Genomic DNA, 22,065 nt, shown 5'->3' on the forward strand with positions numbered 1-22,065 from the left:
GGCCTTTCTTACATAGCCATCTTGAGGAACCAGCAGCCGTCCGTTTTAACTCACTTTTTTTCGACTTTTAGTAAGTCCTGTCCTTTGTCTCTGTTGGAGAATGGACTTTTTTAATGTGGGGGGAAGGAGGTAATTATACTTCTAGGTCCCTACCTGGTCGGTGAGGCAGCTTTTTCTCCGGGCTGCCCCGTTGACCCGTCCTCGTGGCCTACCAGCGGGCGTGGAGCGCCGTTTCCTGGCGGGGACCACCAAGCACCTCGGCTTCGGTGGCGGCACAGCGCTGGAGCGCTATCGCGAAGCGGAGCGGGCGATGCCTTGCCTGGGTCGCCGCGCTGGATCAACGCGCTGGAGCTCCGGTGAGCTGTGACCGCCGAGATCAACACCTCCGGGCTGCGGATCTGCGGAGCGGGCGGCGCCGACTCTAACATCGGGAGCCTGGGAGCTCCAAACCGGCGCGGCCTTGTCGGCTTTGGAAGTCGCAGTCCCCAGCTAGGAAGCGGCCGTTCCAGGTGGCCCAGCCGCTGAGAGGACTCTCCCGACGCCGGGGCAACAACGGGCAGAACGGCCAGGAACATCGGGCCTCCTTGGAGGCAATTGCGGTGGCCTCAATAGGCCTGACTTTGGGTGAACTGGAGATGGGGACTGGACATTGTGCTTTCCCCTACAGTGGTATCCATTGTCGGGGAATGATTTTTTTGTCTGTAAGTAAACATGTTAGTCTGTGTCCAAGGTGGCTGTCGGAAGGGAGAGTGGACGCTGGCGCGCTTTAGCTGCCGCTGCTCTCTTTTCACATTGTGTTTTTGATTTTTGTTGTCTTTGGATTGAATTCTGTTTTTAATTTGTGTTTCTGTGATGTCTTTATTATTTATTTTATTCCGATTATATGTTTTATTATTCTTGTTAATCTCTGTAAGGTGTCCTTGAGATTTCTGAAAGTGCCCAAAAATAAAATGTTTAATTATTATTTATATGCTGTCACAATGCACTGTAGTATCTAAACAACTCTTCAGTAATTTTCCTTGCCCTCCATTTCAGAATAATAGGGTTTTAAGCCAATAACTCGACACTAGCACTGGCAATAAATAAATAAATAAATAAATAAGCGCAGCTTTCCAGCCCCTTATCTCATTGGCCACGCTCGGCTGCAAATCGGTGTCAATCTGGTGGGTGGGGGATTGGGAGGGGGCTCACAAGTGGAACAGCTTAGGGCCTCCCTTCATCTAAATCCGGCCCTGGCTAAACAATTACCGCCTATTGCATTTTATCTGTTTATTTATTGTGTATATATATGGTCTATGGTATAGAAACACACTGAACTTGTATCTCCTGTTCTGTATTATGTTTACATATTCTGTTGTGCTGCAGCAAGCAAGAATTTCATTGTCCTATCTGGGACACATGACAATAAAACTCTCTTGACTCTTGACTTGGACTTAAGCAAAAAAGGATTATTGGGGAAAAAAGAGGTACTTAAAATTTAGTTGCGTCTGGTTGGGTAACTATGGTAGGGTGAAGACTATTCCATGCTTTAATTGTGCGGGGGAACTCCATGGAGCAGCCAGCAACTCCGGATAGAAGAAATTGGGTGATGTTTCGGGTAGAGACCCTTCTTTAGACTCATGTTGAATTTCGATTTGAAAAATCATTAATAAATATGATCAGAAAACAATAGTGCGTTCTTTTTAGTGAGTATGGAATGTCTGTACAGTCACCATTATATGTATCAACCGGAGGACACGATTTGTTGGTCATATTTTAAATATTTCATTCAAGAGTGGATCATTTGAACAAAGAGTGCTCATGATTTGACAATACCTCAACATTTACAGTTCCCTCAGCACTTCCTGTAGGTTCAGCAGGACTTTCTCGAGCAACAGTGGTGTCCTTGACTTGCAATTGAGCAGAAGTCTGAAGTTTGAGGTAAGGAAGGAACAATAAGAAATTACAGCATTCCCACAGACAGACACTGCCACATAATTGCAGCGAGGAACACAGCTAATGTTTATGACTTCCTTCAAGTAACAATCATACAGGGAACATGTGTTTATGGGTTTGATTTAAACAGAAAATAACTATTCTTGCATAGGAAGCTTATTAAAGGCTAATCGTGTGCCGCTTTTGTCCCCTAATTTGAGGAAGGATATTCTTGCTTTTGAGGGAGTGCAGCGTAAGTTTACAAGGTTAATTCCCGGGATGGCGGGACTGTCATATGCTGAAAGAATGGAGTGGCTGGGCTTGTATACTCTGGAGTTTAGAAGGATGAGAGGATATCTTATTGAAACCTATGTTTATTAAGGGTTAGGACACGCTAGAAGCAGGAAACATGTTCCCGATGTTGGGGGAGTCCAGAACCAGGGGCCACAGTTTAAGAATAAGGGGTAAGCCATTTAGAACTGAGATGAGGAAACACTTTTTCATACAGAGAGTTGTGAGTCTGTGAAATTCTCTGCCTCAGAGGGAAGTGGAGGCCGGTTCTCTGGATACTTTCAAGAGAGAGCTAGATAGGGCTCTTAAAGATAGCGGAGTCAGGGGATAAGGGGAGAAGGCAGGAACGGGGTACTGATTGGGGATGATCAGCCATGAATGGTGGTGCTGGCTCGAAGGGCCAAATGGCCTACTCCTGCACCTATTGTCTATCATCTAATGTATCCACATATCACAAAGCTTTACCAACATAAAACATTCAGAGAGCTTAGTACTTCAAAGCCATAATGTTCATAGGGTTTCAAATAGCCACATGTTAATTGTGATAATCAAGTTAAATATCTCAAAAGGACACAAAGTGCTGGAGTAACTCAGTGGATCAGACAGCATCCCTGGACAACATGGACAGATGACATTTTGGATTGAGACTCTTCTTCAGACATAGGAAAATGGTGGGGGGGTTGATAGGTATTTAGTTGGAACAAAGGCCAGAGATAAGAGAGATGGGTGTGATAAAGGTAGATGGGGCACAGGGTAGGGAGGTGGGGGAGGAAAGAGCGGGGGGGGAAGGGAGAAAGGGGAGGTGCGTAAGTTAGCGAGATGTTACTTGAAATTGGAGATTTCGATGTTCATACCATTGAGTTGTAAGCTACCCAGTATAAAGATTTAATTTTCCAATTTTTGGTAACCACTCACTGACTCCATCCCTGCCCTTCCCCACTCCTCTTCTCCCCCCCCCCCCCTCCCCCCCCCCCCCCCACTTCCCTCCCCTATGCCCCACCCCCTCCTCCCATCCATTTCTCTCCTCCACTTACCCACCCTACACCCCGCCACATTCCCCCCTCCTCCCCTCTGGCCTTACAATGCGCAGCTCTTCAAACCTTCCTTTCTTGTTTCTGCCCATTGTTCTCACCATCTGCCTAACAAAAGAAACACCCATGCCAAGTCAACCTATTCCCTGCAAGCTTTGTCCTGCTCTTCCCTTTTTCCAGTTTTCTTATCCCTCCTCACTCTTCATAATCAGCCTGAAGAACAGTCTCGACCCGAAACGCCTCCTATCCATGTTCTCCAGGGATGCTGCCTGACCCTGAGTAACTTCAACACATTGTGTCCTTTCGTGTGTTAACCAACATCAACAATTTGCTTCAAATTGGATCAAACAATTAGTCACTTAATTGGAGGTAAAATCAGAGATAAGAACCAGTGAATAACTCAGTTATTCGCAAGCAATTACAGCAGAAAGCCAGAAAACAACTAATTACCAATCCAAGAAGAAATAAGAACATCAAAATTTGAGCTGGCAACCAGATGTGAGCAATGGATACAGCAAAAATGTAGGTTGGAGATGAGTCATAAAATGCATGAAGTACTTGGTGTGATACTCGGTATCACAGTAGATAGTGATGTGACATTAATAACCATTATTTTATGCCCTTCCGATTGCCCCAAACTTACACTAGCTTCAACGTCCTCGAAGGTGCCCAATCTCTGTAACATAGGAAGAGAGAGGGAGAGAGATAGTAAGAATAACACTGCGATCTTATGAGTTGCAACAGGATAACAATTAAAACACACAATTACAGAGTAATAAATACCAGAATTCATTATTGTATAAATTCAAATTGGCAGCAGATAATCAAAATAATTTCTTATTTATCATCTGCAAATTAAAAACCCTACAGAACAACTGAGCATTAAAACTGCAATGATCATTTCAATTCCAGTATCTACATAAAGGATTTGAGTTTACCCCTGTGCTGCTTGTGTTAGGATGTCTTTAAAACTTTAAAAAATAAGTATGAGGAACACCTGGAGGTCAGGTAAGCCCTCAAACATGCAAGGCTGAACCTTTATGCAAACTCCACCTGCCTGACTTCTGTCCATATCCGTTAATTTTATCATTGCCTTATCTGGGATGATCCATACTTTCTCTTTTGATACAGGTCTGGATAGTTGGGGGAGTTTTTTTTAAATCGAGCAATGAGAAAAATGCATAGAGAATCAGTTTTTATTTTTACGTCACCCATTCCTTCTCTCCAGAGATGCTGCCTGTCCCGCTGAGCTACTCCAGCATTTTGTGTCTACATACAGCATGGAAACAGGCCCTTTGGCCCCATTTGCACACGTCGACCAACATGCCCCTTCCACACTAGTCCTGTGCTTGATCAATAACCATCTAAACCTTTTCTATCCATATCCCTGTCCAAATGTCTCTTAAACATTGTGACAGCACCTGTCTCAACTACCTCCTCCAGCAGTTCATTCCATATACCCACCACCCATTGTGAAAAAAAAGTTACCCCTGAGGTTCCTATGAAATCTTTCCCACTCACCTTAAACCTATGTCTTCTGGTTCTCAATTCCTTTACACTGGGCAAAAGAATCTTTGCATTTACCCCATCTATTCCCCTCATGATCTTATCCACCTCTATGAGATCACCCTTCATCAGCCTGTGCTCCAAGGAGTAGTTCTAGCCTGCTAAACCTCTCCCTATAGCTCGCCCCTGAGTGACTGAAGTAGCCATTTAGCTTAGCTCAGTATGTTATAACTATGACCAGTTACCTTTAAATTTTATCTGCCTGTTATTATGTGGGTGGGATTTATTACTTAGCAGGAGGCGTGTTTGCGGCTGGGATTCTCACGCAGACGCGCTTGTAGTTTTTAGTTTAGTTTGAAGAAGCATGGGGGAGAGGTCACAGCTTTCGACCATGCACGAGTTCTACCATGCGCGAGTTTGACTATGAGTAAGATCAAAATGTACTTAGACAAGAAGAAGTTTAGATGAATATCTTACTGTTTTTACTATGACAATAAATAAACTATTAATTAAGAGACTGTTTGAAGATTTATCATTGGACGGCATTGAATGTCTTGTGGAGAGATCGTGAATGCATATCGAAATTATCTCCTTTCCCCTGCGTTCAATCATAGTGGCTAGAGGAAAGATTCCTTGAACGAATCATAATCTGCCATTGGAGTGACATCCTCATAGATATTCTCTGCAGCCTCTCCAGCTTGACAACATCTTGCCTATAACATGGTGCCCAAAACTGAACACAATCCTCTAAATGTGGCCTCACCAATGTCTTGTGCTCCTAATTTCTATACTCAGTACTGAATGATGAGGGCCAAAGTCCCAAAAGCCTTTGAACCACCCGTGATGCCACTACCTGTGGTGCCACTTTCGAGAAACTATGAAGTTACACTCCTAGATCCCTCGGTTCTACAACACTCCGCAAAGCCCTGCCATTCACTGCCCTTAAGATTGTATTCATTATCTACTTAATGTTGATTGATCTCAATGGAGCTGGGGACCGCATGTTATTTTGTGAGAGACCATAACCATATATAGTCTCGTGCACTCACTATTGCCTTCTATAATTGAAGCAAGATTTTGCATTCTAATTCCATTTAAAAATATTAACATACATTTGCCTTTCTTAACTTTGTGATTTGAGTACAAGGACATAAAAATCCCCCAAATAACAACATTTTCACCAAGTATTGATCACAGGTCATTGACCTGAAACATTACACTTCTCTCTCCAGTCATGCTGTCAGACATGCTGAATGTTTCCAGTTTGTTCTGCTCTTATTTAAGATTTGCAGCATCTACAATTTTTTTTGCTTTATTTACCAGTTATTCAACAACTTATTTGCCATTCAATATGATCATGGCTGATCATCCAAAATCAGTACCCCGTTCCTGCTTTTCCCCCCACATCCCGATTCCATTGGCCCCAAGAGCTAAATCTAACTTTCTTGAAAACATCCAGTGAATTGGCCTCCACTGCCTTCTATAGCAGAAAATTCCATAGATTCACAACTCTCTGGGTGAAAAAGATTTTCTTCATCTCAGTCCTAAATGACCTACCCCTTATGTTAAAATTGTGGTTCTGGACTCCCCCAACATGGGAACATTTTTTCCTAAATGTTCAGGCTTGATTGAATATTCAGCCTGTCCAATCCCTTAAGAATGTTATATGTTTTTATAAGATCCCCTTTCATCCTAAATTCCAGTGAATATAAGCCTACTCGATCCATTCTTTCATCAAATGTCAGTCCCGCCATCCTGGGAATTAACGATGAACCTACGCTGCACTCCCTCAATAGCAAGAATGTCTTTCCGCAAATTAAGAGACCAAAACTGCACACAATACTCCAGATGTGGTCTCACCAGGGCCCTGTACAACTGCAGTAGTACCTCCTTGCTCCGAAACTCAAATCCTCTCGCAATGTGGCTATCTGTACAATGGCGAAACAAATGCTACCCATTTTAACTCCCCTTCCCATTCCCACACTGTCCCAGGCCTTGCTGTCCTTGCTGTCTCCTCCTCTTCCTTAACCCTCGAGCTGTCTCCTCCCATTCCCCCGCCCTCGGGCTCCTCCTCCTCCCTTTTTTCCTTCCTACTCCCCCCCCCCACCCCCCTATCAGTCTGAAGAAGGGTTTCGGCCCGAAACGTCGCCTATTTCCTTCGCTCCATAGATGCTGCTGCACCCGCTGAGTTTCTCCAGCATTTTTGTGTACCTGTCCCAGGCCTCGTCCATTGCCTGAGTGAGCCCACACGGAAACTGGAGAACAACACCTCTTTTCCTCTTGGGTAGCGGACAACAATTTTAGGTAACTACTACAAAGACGTCTCTTATCCCACCCTTTTCTTCCCCCCACCAAAACTCTCTCCCCCTTAGTCCCCCCCCCACCCCCATTTCCTTTTGTCTTACACCTTCTGTCCTTTCATCCTTGGCCTTTGTCCAACCATCTGCGTATTAATAAACCCTTCTCACCTGCATCAACCTATTACCCTCCAGGCTCTGTCCTGCCTCCCCTCTCTTCCAGTTTCCACCTCCCACTACAATCAGTCTCAAGAAGGATCCCAACCCGAACCGTCACCTCTCCATATTCTCCAGAGATGCTACCTGGCCAGTTGAGGTAGTCCGATACTTTTATAAACCGGCATCTGCAGTTCAATGTGTCTATACTATTGACTTTGTTGCATCTCCTTTCGTCCTTTCTATATGGATTGGATGAACTTCAATCTTCTGCTAAGAGACCATCAGAGAGCTAATGGATATATTGGACACATAAATTAGGAGCAGGGCTTTACTGCTTGGCTCACTCAAGCTTGCATTACCATTCACAGATGATTTGAGAATATTCTCAACTCCTCATGTTGCACCTACGGCTGTTTGCCTTTCAATCCCTTGCTCATCAAGAATCTATCCAATGTCCTCAAAACATTCAAAGGATTCTGATTTCACTGTATTTTGGGGGGAGAGCATGCCCAAAACAAAACCCTCTCAAAGAAAAATGTTTGCCTCATCCCAGTCTTAAATCGTTCAGTCATTATTTTAAAATAGTTTATATAGTCTCACCAATTACCTCTCCACTTTTGTATTCAGTTCCCTCCACTATAAACAATCCTCCTCTCTGTCTCTGTCTCCCCCTCCCCCCCTTTCGTCCCCGTCTCTTACCTATGCCCCACCTGAACGCACCCTTTTCTTCCTTTCCCCTCCCCTCCCCCTTATATTCCTTCCTCTGGCTTCACAAATTACATCTCTTCTATTCTTCCCTCACACCTGTTTTTTTCATTTTGTGATTTTGTCCAACAATCTGCCTATCAACTCCCCCACTCTCCCTCCCTTGGGTGTTTTCACCTATCATTCCCCAGGCTTTGTCCTGCCCCTCCTCTCTTCCAGCCTTCTTTCCTCCCTCCCCCTTCCCCTCCCCTCACCCCAAACAGTCTAAAAATGGTTCCAGACTGGAAACATCACTTGTCCATGTTCTCCAGAGATGCTGTTGTTACTCCAAAACTTTGTGTCTTTTTTATAATTTTAGTTTAGAGATACAGTGTGGAAACAGGCCCTTCGGCCCACCGAGTCCGCACTGAACAACGATCCGGCACACTAACAATATCCTACATACACGAGGGGCAATTTTTGCCAAAGGCAATCAACCTACAAACCTGTATGTCTTTGGAGTGTGGGAAGAAACCAGAACACCCAGAGAAAGCACATGCAGGTCACGGGGAGAACGTACACACTGCACCCATGGTCAGGATCGAACATGGGTCTCTGGCACTGTAAAGCAGCAACTCTACCACTATGTCACTGTGCCGCCCCTAGACAACGGCATTCTTTTAGCTTTCCTCATTACTTGCTGTGTCTACACATGGTCCTTTAGAAAATCATCCATTATGACACCCAGATCTTTTAACTATAGTTTTCTTGCTCAATTGCTGAATATTTCTGTTTTACTTTGATTCTGATTTGAAGATTGTGCATTATTATTTATTGAAACTTGCTTTAGAATGATTATTTCCTTAGCTTTTCATGAAATATCAATGCTTAAACATGAAATATCAATTTGAAGAAAACACTCAGGTGATATCACATTTATAGCAATTATGTCCCAAACTCAAGGCCCAAACTTACACCAGCTTCAATGTCGTCAGTAGAATTCGTTTTCTGCAACACAGGAAAAGAGGAAACTAATGAGATTAGCTCATACAGTATAAAAATGAATGCACACCATTACAGAATCAATCAATAATAACTAGCAATATATTTAAATTATCTCTTAGTGCAAATAAGTAGCAAAAAATAAATCTAAATGGAAATGATGGGCATATGAGAGAATGAATGATGAGGAACTAACCACTTTTGTACCATTCATGGATAAATTTACGTTGCTGGAACCAAGAGGTTCAGCATAATAAAGCTAAACATTTATTGATCAATGGAAAACATTTAAGGACTCTTTTGGCACATATCCTATACATTCAGAACTATCTGTCTCAAAATAAGCAGAATTGCATGCCTCTAACAGTGGAATTATGTTACTGAACAAAGATTGGGCCCCTATTGTTTATGAATGATCCACAACAACACACGTAGAGAAAGATCAATCTTTATTCCATAAGCAAACAGGAACATTTAAACTGCCAGCCATTCTCATCAAGCTTGGCGTGGCTTGTGTGAGAGCCGGCTGACCTTGCTAGTGTAAAGCTGTGTAGTACCGTAATACCATGTAAAGAGTGGTATGCACATATGTGTAATGGAGATTATAAATGGCATGGATTAATAAGGGTTAATCTACATCCTTCCTCTTAAAGAAGCAAAGCATATATAGAGTGGTTAGTGGAGCCTATTGTAAAACACCAGTATAGGGTGTGGGCATTTATTATTTTACGTGTACATGCTTGTGCATATGTGAGCACATAAAACAAGACGGGTCATGCACAGTTCAAGTATAGCCAGTAAATGTTCCAATCAGCGGGTTTGGCTTGCAGACATGACCTGCACATGTACGGTAGTACCCCTCGTGCGCCTCATCCTTCTCTGAGGGAGCAAGTCCCTTATCGGCCGAACACGGAGAAGACACCGGTGGAGATGGGGGCACCGGGGAAGGCAGGGATGGTGCTGGCACCGGCAGAGGAATTGCTAGAGTGGCATACGCGGAGCGTGAGGGAAGACTGGCGGGCTGGTCTGGGGAAGGACATGGAGGTGCCGGTTCATTAACCAGGAGGAGGTGTTGGCTGGTTCGCTGATAGATGCCGTTGTCAATACTGACCAGGTACGAGCATGGCTCTGCGGTTGACCCCAGAATGACTCCGAGGCGGTCGTAACGTTGGAGTGACCGGAAGCAGGCAACCTGTCCCTTGTTGAGCGGTTGAAGCGGTTTTATCAGAGTATTTTCTTTGTATGTTGCGCCGGCGTTGGAGCTGGGATTGAATCACTGACCGTTCACAAACTTGTGGTTCTAGTAGTTGCTTGGCCAAAGGCAGAGTGGAGCGGGTTCGCCGTGACATGAGCCGTTCGGCCGAAGATCCTAGAAGATGGTCGCAGACGATGTTCCGTAGGTTGAGTAAGTCAAGATAAACATCAGAGCCAGCCCTGTGTGAGCGTTCCATTAGTTCTTTTGCACTTCTTACTGCGCGCTCGACCAGGCCGTTGGACTGCGGGTACTCGGGGCTACGGGTAATGTGGAGAAAGTCCCAGCGTTTCATGAAATCCCTGAAGAGCTGACTGGAGAATTGAGTTCCATTGTCTGAGAGTAGATTTAGGGGAGCTCCGTGGACAGAGAAGTGGCGAGTTAGTTTCTGAGTGACCATGGTTGAGGTTGGGCTACTGAGAAGGTCGATTTCGAACCATCCTGAGTAGGAATCGACTAGAACCAGGTGTTGTTTGCCATGCCACTCAAAGATGTCGGCTGCTACTGTGGACCAGGGTAAGTCCGGTGTGGGGTGCGGGAGAAGTGGTTGTTTCTGTTGGTGCGGGGTCAGGCTGTTGCAAATTGGGCAGGCAGCAACCTTCTCTAGAATGTAGTCAGTCATGTCAGGTCAGAAAAGCATGCCTTTTGCATGTTGAAGGGTTATTTCTGCAGCAGGATGGCCCCCATGGACAATATCGAAGTGCGTGCTCTGAAGAGATGTCAGGATGACTGCCTTATGTCCTTTCATTATAATGCCATCTTGAATGACCAGTTCGTCGTGGACAGGGTAGAATGGGCGGACAGCCTGCTGCAGTTGGTGCTATTTGACAGTGGCCAGCGATTGTAACATTTTGTCTGCAACTGTTTGTGCCATAAGCCCGCGGATGGAAGGCAGGAGACCATCATAACTGTGTACCCCTCATGCTCACCATCTGACCGGTGTTTTTCGCAGGTTGGGCGAGGTGCCCGTGAGAGAGTGTCAGCTACGTTCATATCCTTACTGCGTTTGTAGGTTAGTCTGATGCAGGCACGGAAATCGTTATCAAAAAATGGGGGGGTCACAATTTCTTGGCGCACACACACACACACACACACACACGAGGCTTCGGCCGTGGGCCCTGTGGACGGTAACATCGGGAGCTGACCTGGTTGGTGACCGACTCCGAACTCCAGCAACAGCAGCTTCGTCCGCCCCGAATCGTGGGGCTTGAATCGTCCCGTTCACGGGGGCTTTCATCGGCCGGCGGGGGCTTCAACATCGGGAGCCTCAATTGCCTCGATGCAGCAGTTTGGTTTTAAGCCGCGCCAGGGCACTGAAAGTCCATGCGAATGTGCCGATTCAGCCCTTAGAAAGTGTCTGATAAAGTCCAGATTACAAAATATGGGCGGGGAGGATTGTCCCCCACCTCTCAAAGAATGGGAGGACGCATCCCCCCCGTCCCCCCCCCAGGATTTCCGCCCAGGGTCTGATGTCATATCTCTATAGTTCCATCATCATACGTCGTAAACGCGTTGGTTCCATTTGGATCGGTTTACTGAGGATACTGACTAGAGGCTGGTGATCGGTTTCAACCGTGATCGGGTTGCCAAAGATAAAGTCCTTGAATTTCTTGCAGGTAAAAGCTACTGCGAGTAGCTCCTTCTCGATATGAGCGTAGCGCTGTTCAGTGTCGGTCATGGTGAGGAGGTATGGGCAACTGGTCTGGGACCCTTCCCGTAGTCTTGTAGGGCAAGCAGCGCCCAGTCCATACTGGGAGGCATCACAGGTGAGAGCGACGGGTAACTTGACATCACAGTATGTTAGGGTTAGAGTACAAGACATTAGTTGTTTAAGGATTTCAAATGCGCTCTGCTGGTGTTGGTGCCAGGACCAGTGTGTATCCTTGTGGGTCAGTTGTCGCAGTGGGGCTGACAGCTCGCTGAAATTTGGGATTAATTTTCCCAGGTAGTTTACCATGCCTAGAAATCGTTGTAGAGCTGTCACATCCGTTGGTGCTGGCATTTCGTTGATGGCAATGGTTTTTGACGGGTCTAACCTGAGTCCGTTGTTGGTGAACACGTGGCCCACATAAGTCACTTCGTCGACCCGAAACCTGGACTTGAGAGGGTTGAGTTTGAGATTTACCTCTATGGCATGATCCAGGACCTGCTTCAGGTTTGAGTCTTGTTCTTGTGCGTTGCGCCCGGCGAACAAGATGTGGTCCATGATTACGTAACATGGGTAGCCAGTAAAGAGTTGTTCCATAGTACGTTGGAAAACTTCACTGGCTGAATTGATGCCAAACGGTATTCGTGAGAATCGGTAGCGTCCGAAGGGCATCGCGAATGTGGTTAACATGGAGGATGCATGGTCTAGCGGTATTTGCCAAAATGAGTTGTTTGCATCTAGGACAGAGAAGACTGTGGCTTTTCCCAGGTTGGCTGCGACCTCTTCCACCATCCGCCTCATTGGTGTGGTCGTTTGATGGCAGTCTCCTTTGAAGGCGTGGGTTCGCATCCCACTCCTGACACCATGTTGATGAATGATCCACATCAATACACATAGTGAAAGATCAATCTTTATTCCATAAGCAAACAGGAACATTTAAACTGCCAGCCATTCTCATCCAGCTTGGCGTGGCTTGTGTGAGAGCAGGCTGACCTTGCTAGTGTAAAGCTGTGTAGTACCAAATTACCATGTAACGGGTGGCATGCACATATGTGTAGTGGAGATTATAAATGGCATGGATTAATCAGGGTTAATCTACATCTATTATATCAATCTATCATATAACTATTAAAAGTCTGGTCTTGGATATGGATGTGTTTGTTCGTGTGTGTGTGTGTGTGTGTGTGTGTGTGTGTGTGTGTGTGTGTGTGTGTGTGTGTGTGTGTGTGTGTGTGTGTATGTGTGTGTGTGTGTGTGTGTGTGTGTGTGTGTGTGTGTGTGTGTGTGTGTGTGTGTGTGTGTGTGTGTGTGTGTGTGTGTGTGTTTGTTCGTGTGTAATCACATCTTCGCGAAAAAACGATGCGGTAATGGTAAATTTTTACATATTCCAGTAGAGATTTTTCCCGTGGAGTCCAAATACTACTTATCTGAAAATTTCAGGCTTTATTTCTCGACAATACTGAAAATGTTTAAAAACACTTTGAATTTTACTTTAAAATAATTCCTCACAGCTTCCAACACACTTTGATATGAAGTTGCAAGACAGGATCACTGGCAGGAACACTCTGAACTTTTCAGCTCAATGGCATCTCACAGCAAGTGCTCCTGACATTTGCAACAATGTTGCCATCATAGCTCATGGCAGGAGGGGAGGGGAGGGTCAATTGGTATTGCAATTGGGGATTGGGTTCTTTTTTTCAACTCCACTGCTGGGGGAGGCTCACAAGTTATGATCTTTGCTGAGGAGTGCCCGAATCTTACCTTCAGCAATGGGTTGAGTTGGAGGACTACGCCTCCCGTGGGGGCTACGGGTAGGGGACGGGTGCATTGGGGGAGCAGACACAACGGTACACAATAGCGCAAACCTTACTCACCACCTTACTCCAATTTGCACCACCTTACTCACATTACTCACCATTGACCTGTGGTTTTTTTGTATCAAGTTTTGTTCAGATTGATGTTATATTTCACAAGACGTCAGATTTTTAAGTTTACTAAATCCACTTTGATACTCACTTCAACACTTCAGTGCTGGCAGTTACAGTTATGATGTCACAATGGGATCTCACAGTCCTCCACCTGACATTTGCAACAAATGTTGCCATCATAGAACACTTAGTCATGATCCTGGCAGCAAGTGATTGAACAGGAGGGGGTGTGGCCAGGGGAAGTGGAATTAGAATTGGAAGTGTTGGGGGAGACAGGGAAAGTGCAATTGGATTTTTTTTTAAGTGCAGTGCTGGGGGAGGCAGGGGAGTGGTGGAATCTTACATTGGGGAATGGGTTGCGTTGGGGACCAGGCCTCCCGTCTGAACTATGTGTGAGTGGTGGAATATTGCGTTGGGGGAACGGGTGAGTGGTGGATTATTGCTTTGGGGGAATGGGGCCCAATGGATCCCACATGGTCTAGTTACTATTAAATTGCATTACTTTAGCAGTAATTGCAATTTTGCTCAATTGCATTATTATTACCTTAAATTAAAAATGTACAGTTGTTTACTGATTTAACTTTTATACTGAAGAAAACATTCATTCTTCTATTAAAGAACATATTGTCTGACTTTACCAGGAAAGCTGCAATGGTGATGGGCTCTTCGAAAATTTCTGATTTCCCTTGCAGCATCAGGTATAGATCAGAGACAGACATCTCAAGAATATTGGTGGACGAGTGCTGCAATATGAAGAATGTATGAAGAGAATTAATAATAACAACATACCCATTTTATTGCAATTTTATTATTTTTCAATAAACTATGGAGAAAATATCAATACATAGCTTTCCTCACAGATTTGCAATGCATACAAGATCTAACATGACAGCTCACACATGAAAGAAGACATTCTCTTATGGCAGATGTATAATAGTAATTTCTCCTTTGATTCACATGATGAATGTATTGACGTCAACATTTCCTTGCTCAAGTTAGCAATGAAATGAAAACATTTGCATTCTTGCATTTGCATTCTTGCACTCATGAAACACTTTACATCTAAAACTTTTCACTTCAGAATCAAAATATTGCAAATTTAACCCAGAGCCTGGCTTTTTGTGAATATTCTCAGCTCATGGAACTAATTCTACGATACTAGAAGCACTGAACTTCAGAAGAACTGCCAGTTATAAAGCAAATCTGCTTTAAATAACAATCTTGTGGGTGTAATTTAGCGCACTTTGACTCTTTTTTTCTACGTAAGGGAGTAAGGGAGACGCGTTTTTTTCTACAAGGGAAATTGGACACTTGGGTCGGAAAAAGAGAGAGATCTACAATAATTATAGGCAGTAAGGAGTGAATGAGGTGCTTGAGGAGTATTAAGAATGTAAAAAGAATCTTAAGAAAGAAATTAGAAAAGCTAAAAGAAGATATGAGGTTTGTAAGGTTAAAGTAAATCCAAAGGGTTTCTACAGCTATATTAATAGCAAAAGGATAACGAGGGATAAAATTGGTCCATTAGAGAGTCAGAGTGGACAGCTATCTGCAGAACAAAAGAGATGGGGGAGATATTGAACAATTTATTTTCTTCGGTATTCACCAAGGAGAAGGATATTGAATTATGTGAGGTAAGGGAAACAAGTAGAGTAGCTATGGAAACTAGCTACTCAAAGAGGATCAAAGAAGAGGAAGTACTGACACTTTTGAAAAATATAAAAGTGGATAAGTCTCCAGGTCCTGACAGGATATTCCCTAGGACATTGAGGGAAGTTAGTGTAGAAATAGCAGGGGCTATGACAGAAATATTTCAAATGTCATTTGAAACGGGAATGGTGCCAGAGGATTGGCGTACTGTGCATGTTGTTCCATTGTTTAAAAAGGGTTCTAAGAGTAAACCTAGCAATTATAGACCTGTTAGTTTGACGTCAGTGGTGGGCAAATTAATGGAAAGGATACTTAGAGATAATATACATAATCATCTGGATAAACAGGGTCTGATTAGGAACAGTCAACATGGATTTGTGACTGGAAGGTCATGTTTGACTAATCTTATTGAATTTTTTGAAGAGGTTACTCGGGAAATTAATGAGGGTAAAGCAGTGGATGTTGTCTATATGGACTTCAGTAAGGCCTTTGACAAGGTTCCACATGGAAGGTTGGTTAAGAAGGTTCAATTGTTGGGTATTAATAGTGGAGTAGCAAGAATTCAACAGTGGCTGAATGGGAGATACCAGAGAGTAATGGTGGATAACTGTTTGTCAGGTTGGAGACCGGTGACTAGTGGAGTGCCTCAGGGATCTGTGTTGGGTCCACTGTTGTTTGTCATATACATCAATGATCTGGATGATGGTGTGGTAAATTGGATTAGTAAGTATGCAGATGACACTAAGATAGGTGGTGTTGTGGATAATTAAGTAGATTTTCAAAGTCTACATTGAGATTTAGGACATTTGGAAGAGTGGGCTGAAAGATGGCAGATGGAGTTTAATGCTGATAAATGTGAGGTGCTACATCTTGGCAGGATAAATCAAAATAAGACGTACATGGTAAATGGTAGCGAATTGAGGAATGCAGTTGAACAGAGGGATCTAGGAATAACTGTGCATAGTTCCCTGAAGGTGGAATCTCATGTAAATAGGGTGGTAAAGAAAGCTTTTGGTGTGATGGCCTTTATAAATCAGAGCATTGAGTATAGAAGTTGGGATGTAATGGTAAAATTGTACAAGGCATTGGTGATGCCAATTCTGGAGTATGGTGTACAATTTTGGTCGCCAAATTATAGGAAAGATGTCAACAAAATAGAGAAAGTACAGAGGAGATTTACTAGAATGTTGCCTGGGTTTCAGCACCTACGTTACAGAGAAAGGTTGAACAAGTTAGGTCTTTATTCTTTGGAGGGCAGAGGGTTAAGGGGGGACTTGATAGAGGTCTTTAAAATTATGAGAGGGATAGATAGAGTTGACGTGGATAAGCTTTTTCCATTGAGAGTAGGGAAGATTCAAACAAGAGGACACGATTTGAGAATTAAGTGACAAAAGTTTAGGGGTAACATGAGGGGGAATTTCTTTACTCAGAGAGTGGTAGCTGTGTGGAATGAGCTTCCAGTGGAAGCGGTGGAGGCAGGTTCGATTTTATCATTTAAAAATAAATTGGATAGGCATATGGACGGGAAAAGAATGGAGGGTTATGTCATGGAGTGCAGGTAGATGGGACTAGGTGAGAGTAAGTGTTCGGCGCGGACTAGAAGGGCCAAGATGGTCTGTTTCCGTGCTATAATTGTTATATGGTTATATGGTAAACGTTTGTGCATCACATTAATTTAAATTTATAAAATGGCAATTAAGAAGCTTTTAGATTGGCTATGCAGGGAATGGGGTAGTGGGGGTGAGGGGGGGGGGGTGTTGGATCGCGTGCAGGCATAGGAGATTAGCTCACAGGCTGTACTGTTGTCTGGTCTAATTAATATGTTATATCCTTGTCTGGGGGAGGCAGAGTGAGAGCAGAACTCCGGGGAGCAGGGGAAACATGGGTGAGGGCAACAGCTGGGGATAATCCATTTTTGCTGAAGAAGGAACTCATCTTTGATGTCCTAGAGAGCCCCATCATGGGTGCAGATGTCACAGAGTGTCATGGATGTGCAGAGGCCATCTATACTGTGCTGGGCGATGCATGTCTTTACATCACAAAGACTTTTTCATTATCCGCGAGGTACAAGTGAGTGAACGCCAACAACATCCATGAAGCTTGAAATGATCTGGGACAAAGCATCTCACTTCACTGCAGCCTCATTCAGAACCACAAATGATCATTCTCTCTACCACCACAGTATGTAGTGTAGAAGCAATGGGTAGCATTTACAAAATGCATTGCAGTTGTAGCTCCCAAACTCTATGAGCTCTACATTCAAGAAGACAAGACAACAAGTACAAGTAGAAGGGAGAAAGAACCTTTACATAGAAACATAGAAACATAAAAACTAGGTGGAGTAGGCCATTCGGCCTTTCGAGGCAGCACTGCCATTCAATATGATCATGACTGATTTCTCCCCATATTCCTTGATTCGGGAAGAAACTTGCAGCTTCCCTTCACAATTACACACTGTGATGATTTGAAATATAATGTTGTTCCTTCAAACACCCTACCAAATTGTTTGGAATACCAGAACCATTGTGTTAACAGCACTTTAAAAAAAATGTCTTACAATGATGGACTTACAATAATACCAATTTTGCAAAAAATGTACACCATAGGGGCTGTCCCACTGCAGTGACCTAATCCGCGAGTTCAGAAGAGTGTCTTCGACTTTCAAGCTCAAGGGCACTCTCCTGAAAAACCTCGAGCTGGATCGAAAGTCAGCGATGACACCACGAGCTGGATCGACCGACTGCACACACAAACACATCGCAAAGGCGGGGGCCAGGGAAAGCGGGGGAGTGCTGTCTCAAATTCACACCCACGATGAAGAGGAAGGTAAAAGACGGCTGCACAGTGTATGCTAAGTCCTTTAGAGAGCGCGGAGAGGGGGGGGGGGGGGGGGAGAAGGGGGGGGAAGTGGAGAGAAGGGGAGAGAAGGGGAGGAGAAAGGATTAGTAAGTATGCAGATGATACTAAGATAGGTGGGGTTGCGGGTAATGAAGTAGAGTTTCAAAGTCTACAGAGAGATTTATGCCAGTTGGAAGAGTGGGCTGAAAGATGGCAGATGGAGTTTAATGCTGATAAGTGTGAGGTGCTACATCTTGGCAGGACAAATCAAAATAGGACGTACATGGTAAATGGTAGGGAATTGAAGAATGTAGGTGAACAGAGGGATCTGGGAATAACTGTGCACAGTTCCCTGAAAGTGGAATCTCATGTAGATAGGGTGGCAAAGAAAGCTTTTGGTGTGCTGGCCTTTATAAATCAGAGCATTGAGTATAGAAGTTGGGATGTAATGTTAAAATTGTACAAGGCATTGGTGAGGCCAATTCTGGAGTATTGTGTACAATTTTGGTCGCCTAATTATAGGAAGGATGTCAACAAAATAGAGAGAGTACAGAGGAGATTTACTAGAATGTTGCCTGGGTTTCAGCAACTAAGTTACAGAGAAAGGTTGAACAAGTTAGGGCTTTATTCTTTGGAGCGCAGAAGGTTAAGGGGGGATTTGATAGAGGTTTTTAAAATGATGAGAGGGATAGACAGAGTTGACGTGGAAAAGCTTTCCCCACTGAGAGTAGGGAAGTTTCAAACAAGGGGACATGACTTGAGAATTAAGGGACTGAAGTTTAGGGGTAACATGAGGGGGAACTTCTTTACTCAGAGAGTGGTAGCTGTGTGGAATGAGCTTCCAGTGAAGGTGGTGGAGGCAGGTTCGTTTTTATCATTTAAAAATAAATTGGATAGTTATATGGATGGGAAAGGAATGGAGGGTTATGGTCTGAGCGCAGGTATATGGGACTAGGGGAGATTATGTGTTCGGCACGGACTAGAAGGGTCGAGATGGCCTGTTTCCGTGCTGTAATTGTTATATGGTTATAGGGGGAGAAAGGGGGGGAAGGAGTGCACTACGAGTTAAAAAGAACCATGCCGACCATGCTGAAATTTTTTCCGCGATCTAGCTGAGGCCGCGAGTATGCGGGAACTTCCCTTGAGGATGAAGGAGAGTCCCAGTGACCTCATAGGACCTCCTAGGACCACGTGTCGACCATGCTGCAAGTTTGAGTCGAGGGCAAACTCTTCTAAACTCGCAGATTAGGTCGCTGCAGTGGGACAGCCCTTAACTTATAAATTAGGAGCAGGAATAGGCCACTTAAACTCCCAAGCCTGCTCAAAAACGCATGATACTGCTGTAATCCCTCTGTTATTTTTGTAGTATTGCAATAGACAAGCACAAAACCAGAAGAGCAAAAGAATAATGACTTTAGAACAAAATCTGAGTTTCTAATTGGAATGATGCTTGTGTAGACAACGCATACTTTCAGCACTTGTTGAGCTCACTCACTGTCAGGGTGAAATAAGTTGCTGATATTCATTAGTCCTTAATTATTAAAGACAGACTCCAGATCAGATGACAAAACTCAATCAAGGAACTAACTCATCACATTAGCACAGTCACCAGAACCAGACATTGGGCCAAAGGAAAGCATGGTTAATATGTTGGAAATATCTCCTACACGCATTCTTACCCGCAAGCAGGCAGCGCATAGATCCCGGGTCCTATTGATGTGTGATTGTTCCTCTTCATCTGTGGATGTTAACAACTGGACTGAGTATCCTTGAATTCCTGAAAGCAAAGTCTCACAAACGTTTATCCACTCAGACGACTCCATCTTGCGGGGAAAAAAAAGATTGCAAGGTCGTCATGTAGCAACATGATTCAATAATTGTGAGAAGACTCTCCTAAAGATAAAGCACCTTTTCAACTACTGAGGGGGAAATGACAGTAAGATTACTAAGATTTTTTAAATGCAAAAGAATAATGCAGATGCCATTAACTGCTCCCTATTAAGTATGCTATCTGATGTTTAACTCATTGTTGTCAATCGGGAATATTACCTTGAGATTTTCAAGCTCCTTTATTTCATGATCTGGATTTTCTGTGCGGTTGGCTTCCATTTGCTTTACCATTTCGTCAACTATGTCTCTGCACCAACTAGAAGAATAAACATAACAGGTACAGAAAGGGTATAAGGCATAAAGAAAAGATAAGAGAACAAACATATTTAAACACTGCACCAAATAGGTCAAAAAGATACCAGTTTCAATCAGTTTCAATTCTTTGTCAACGAAGCTGTTTTTGCAATTTGTTTCAATAGTTTTGCATTTCAAAATTAAAGGATCACTTGTTTAAGATGGAGATAAGAAGGAATTTATTTTCTCAGTCTTTACAATTCTCTACCCTGGAATGCTATGAATCAATTAATATATTCAAAGCTAAGATTGAGGTCCATAGGGAAGTCAAGTTTTTGGGGGGGATTGTACTGTAAAGTGGAGACTAAGATCAAATAATAAACCAACCCAATAATATCTGCCTTGATCTCATTGAAATGTGGAGTAGGTTCTTGTTTGTAACAGAGAGGAAACATGAATGTGAGAGAAAGAGGAAGTGTGTGTGAGAGAGAGAGAGAGAGAGAGAGAGAAAGAGAGAGAGAAAGAGTGCGAGAGGGAGTGCTAGAGGGAGTGCTAGAGGGAGTGCTAGAGGGAGAGGGAGAGCGAGAGGGAGAGCGAGAGGGAGAGCGAGAGGGAGAGCGAGAGGGAGAGCGAGAGGGAGTGCGAGAGGGAGAGGGAGTGCGAGAGGGAGCGGGAGTGTGACAGGGAGAGGGAGTGTGACAGGGAGAGGGAGTGTAACAGGGAGAAGGGGATTGCGAGAGGGAGTGCGAGAGGGAGCGGGAGAGGGAGTGCGACAGGGAGAGGGAGTGTGACAGGGAGAGGGAGTGTGACAGGGAGAGGGAGTGTGACAGGGAGAGGGAGTGTGACAGGGAGTGCGAGAGGGAGAGGGAGAGGGAGTGCGAGAGGGAGAGGGAGTGTGACAGGGAGAGGGAGTGCAACAGGGAGAGGGAGTGCGACAGGGAGCGGGAGAGGGAGAGGGAGTGTGACAGGGAGAGGGAGAGGGAGAGGGAGAGGGAGTGTGACAGGGAGAGGGAGTGTGACAGGGAGAGGGAGTGTGACAGGGAGAGGGAGTGTGACAGGGAGAGGGAGAGGGAGAGGGAGTGTGACAGGGAGAGGGAGTGTGAGAGGGAGAGGGAGAGGGAGTGTGACAGGGAGAGGGAGAGGGAGAGGGAGTGTGACAGGGAGAGGGAGTGTGACAGGGAGCGGGAGAGGGAGAGGGAGAGGGAGTGTGACAGGGAGAGGGAGTGTGACAGGGAGAGGGAGAGGGAGTGCGAGAGGGAGAGGGAGTGTGACAGGGAGAGGGAGTGTGACAGGGAGAGGGAGAGGGAAGGAGAGAGAGAATGTGAAAAGGGGAAAAGGAAGTGGGAAATGGAAAGAGATAACAAAATAAAGAGAATAAAGGAAAAAGATAAAGAAAGAGGAAGAAAAAAAATGCGAGAAAGAAGAGGAACGAGAGAGAAAGGGGAAAATTAGAACACCATTTTCAATCAGGTCGGGAGGAGTTCCCCCCCGCCACGGGTACCATGTAATCCCGTGCTACCTGCTCCATGGTCGGATAGTCGACAACTAAACCGTCTCCCCCACCTGGTTTGTCAGGTGAGGAGGGGGCAGTAGATCCCCAGCAGGACCAAAAACAAAACCTGTTAAAGGGCGGATGAGCTCCTAGCGAGCCAACGCCATCCACACTTCAGTAGAAGTTGCGATCACTGTTGTACATAGCATTGTAAGACACCGTGCCCGTTAATGTTTTCAACGATGATGATGA

The 22,065-nt window shown here is 44.6% G+C and overlaps 1 protein-coding gene across 1 annotated transcript in view; it reads right to left on the reverse strand.

The window, feature by feature from the left end:
* The window catches only part of axdnd1 (axonemal dynein light chain domain containing 1), a 91,219-nt gene that overhangs the window by 5,912 nt on the left and 63,242 nt on the right, over positions 1-22,065 (reverse strand). Inside the window, exons 21-26 of the mRNA XM_033028142.1 lie at positions 20,247-20,343; positions 19,877-20,020; positions 14,351-14,455; positions 8,858-8,890; positions 3,880-3,912; positions 1,816-1,908 (exon numbers count right to left, since the gene is read on the reverse strand). Coding sequence (XP_032884033.1) covers positions 1,816-1,908; positions 3,880-3,912; positions 8,858-8,890; positions 14,351-14,455; positions 19,877-20,020; positions 20,247-20,343 — 505 coding nt within the window. The remainder of the gene's footprint in view (positions 1-1,815; positions 1,909-3,879; positions 3,913-8,857; positions 8,891-14,350; positions 14,456-19,876; positions 20,021-20,246; positions 20,344-22,065) is intronic.

The sequence above is a fragment of the Amblyraja radiata genome, chromosome 10 (genome assembly GCF_010909765.2).
Source record: "Amblyraja radiata isolate CabotCenter1 chromosome 10, sAmbRad1.1.pri, whole genome shotgun sequence".
Lineage (NCBI taxonomy): Eukaryota > Metazoa > Chordata > Chondrichthyes > Rajiformes > Rajidae > Amblyraja > Amblyraja radiata.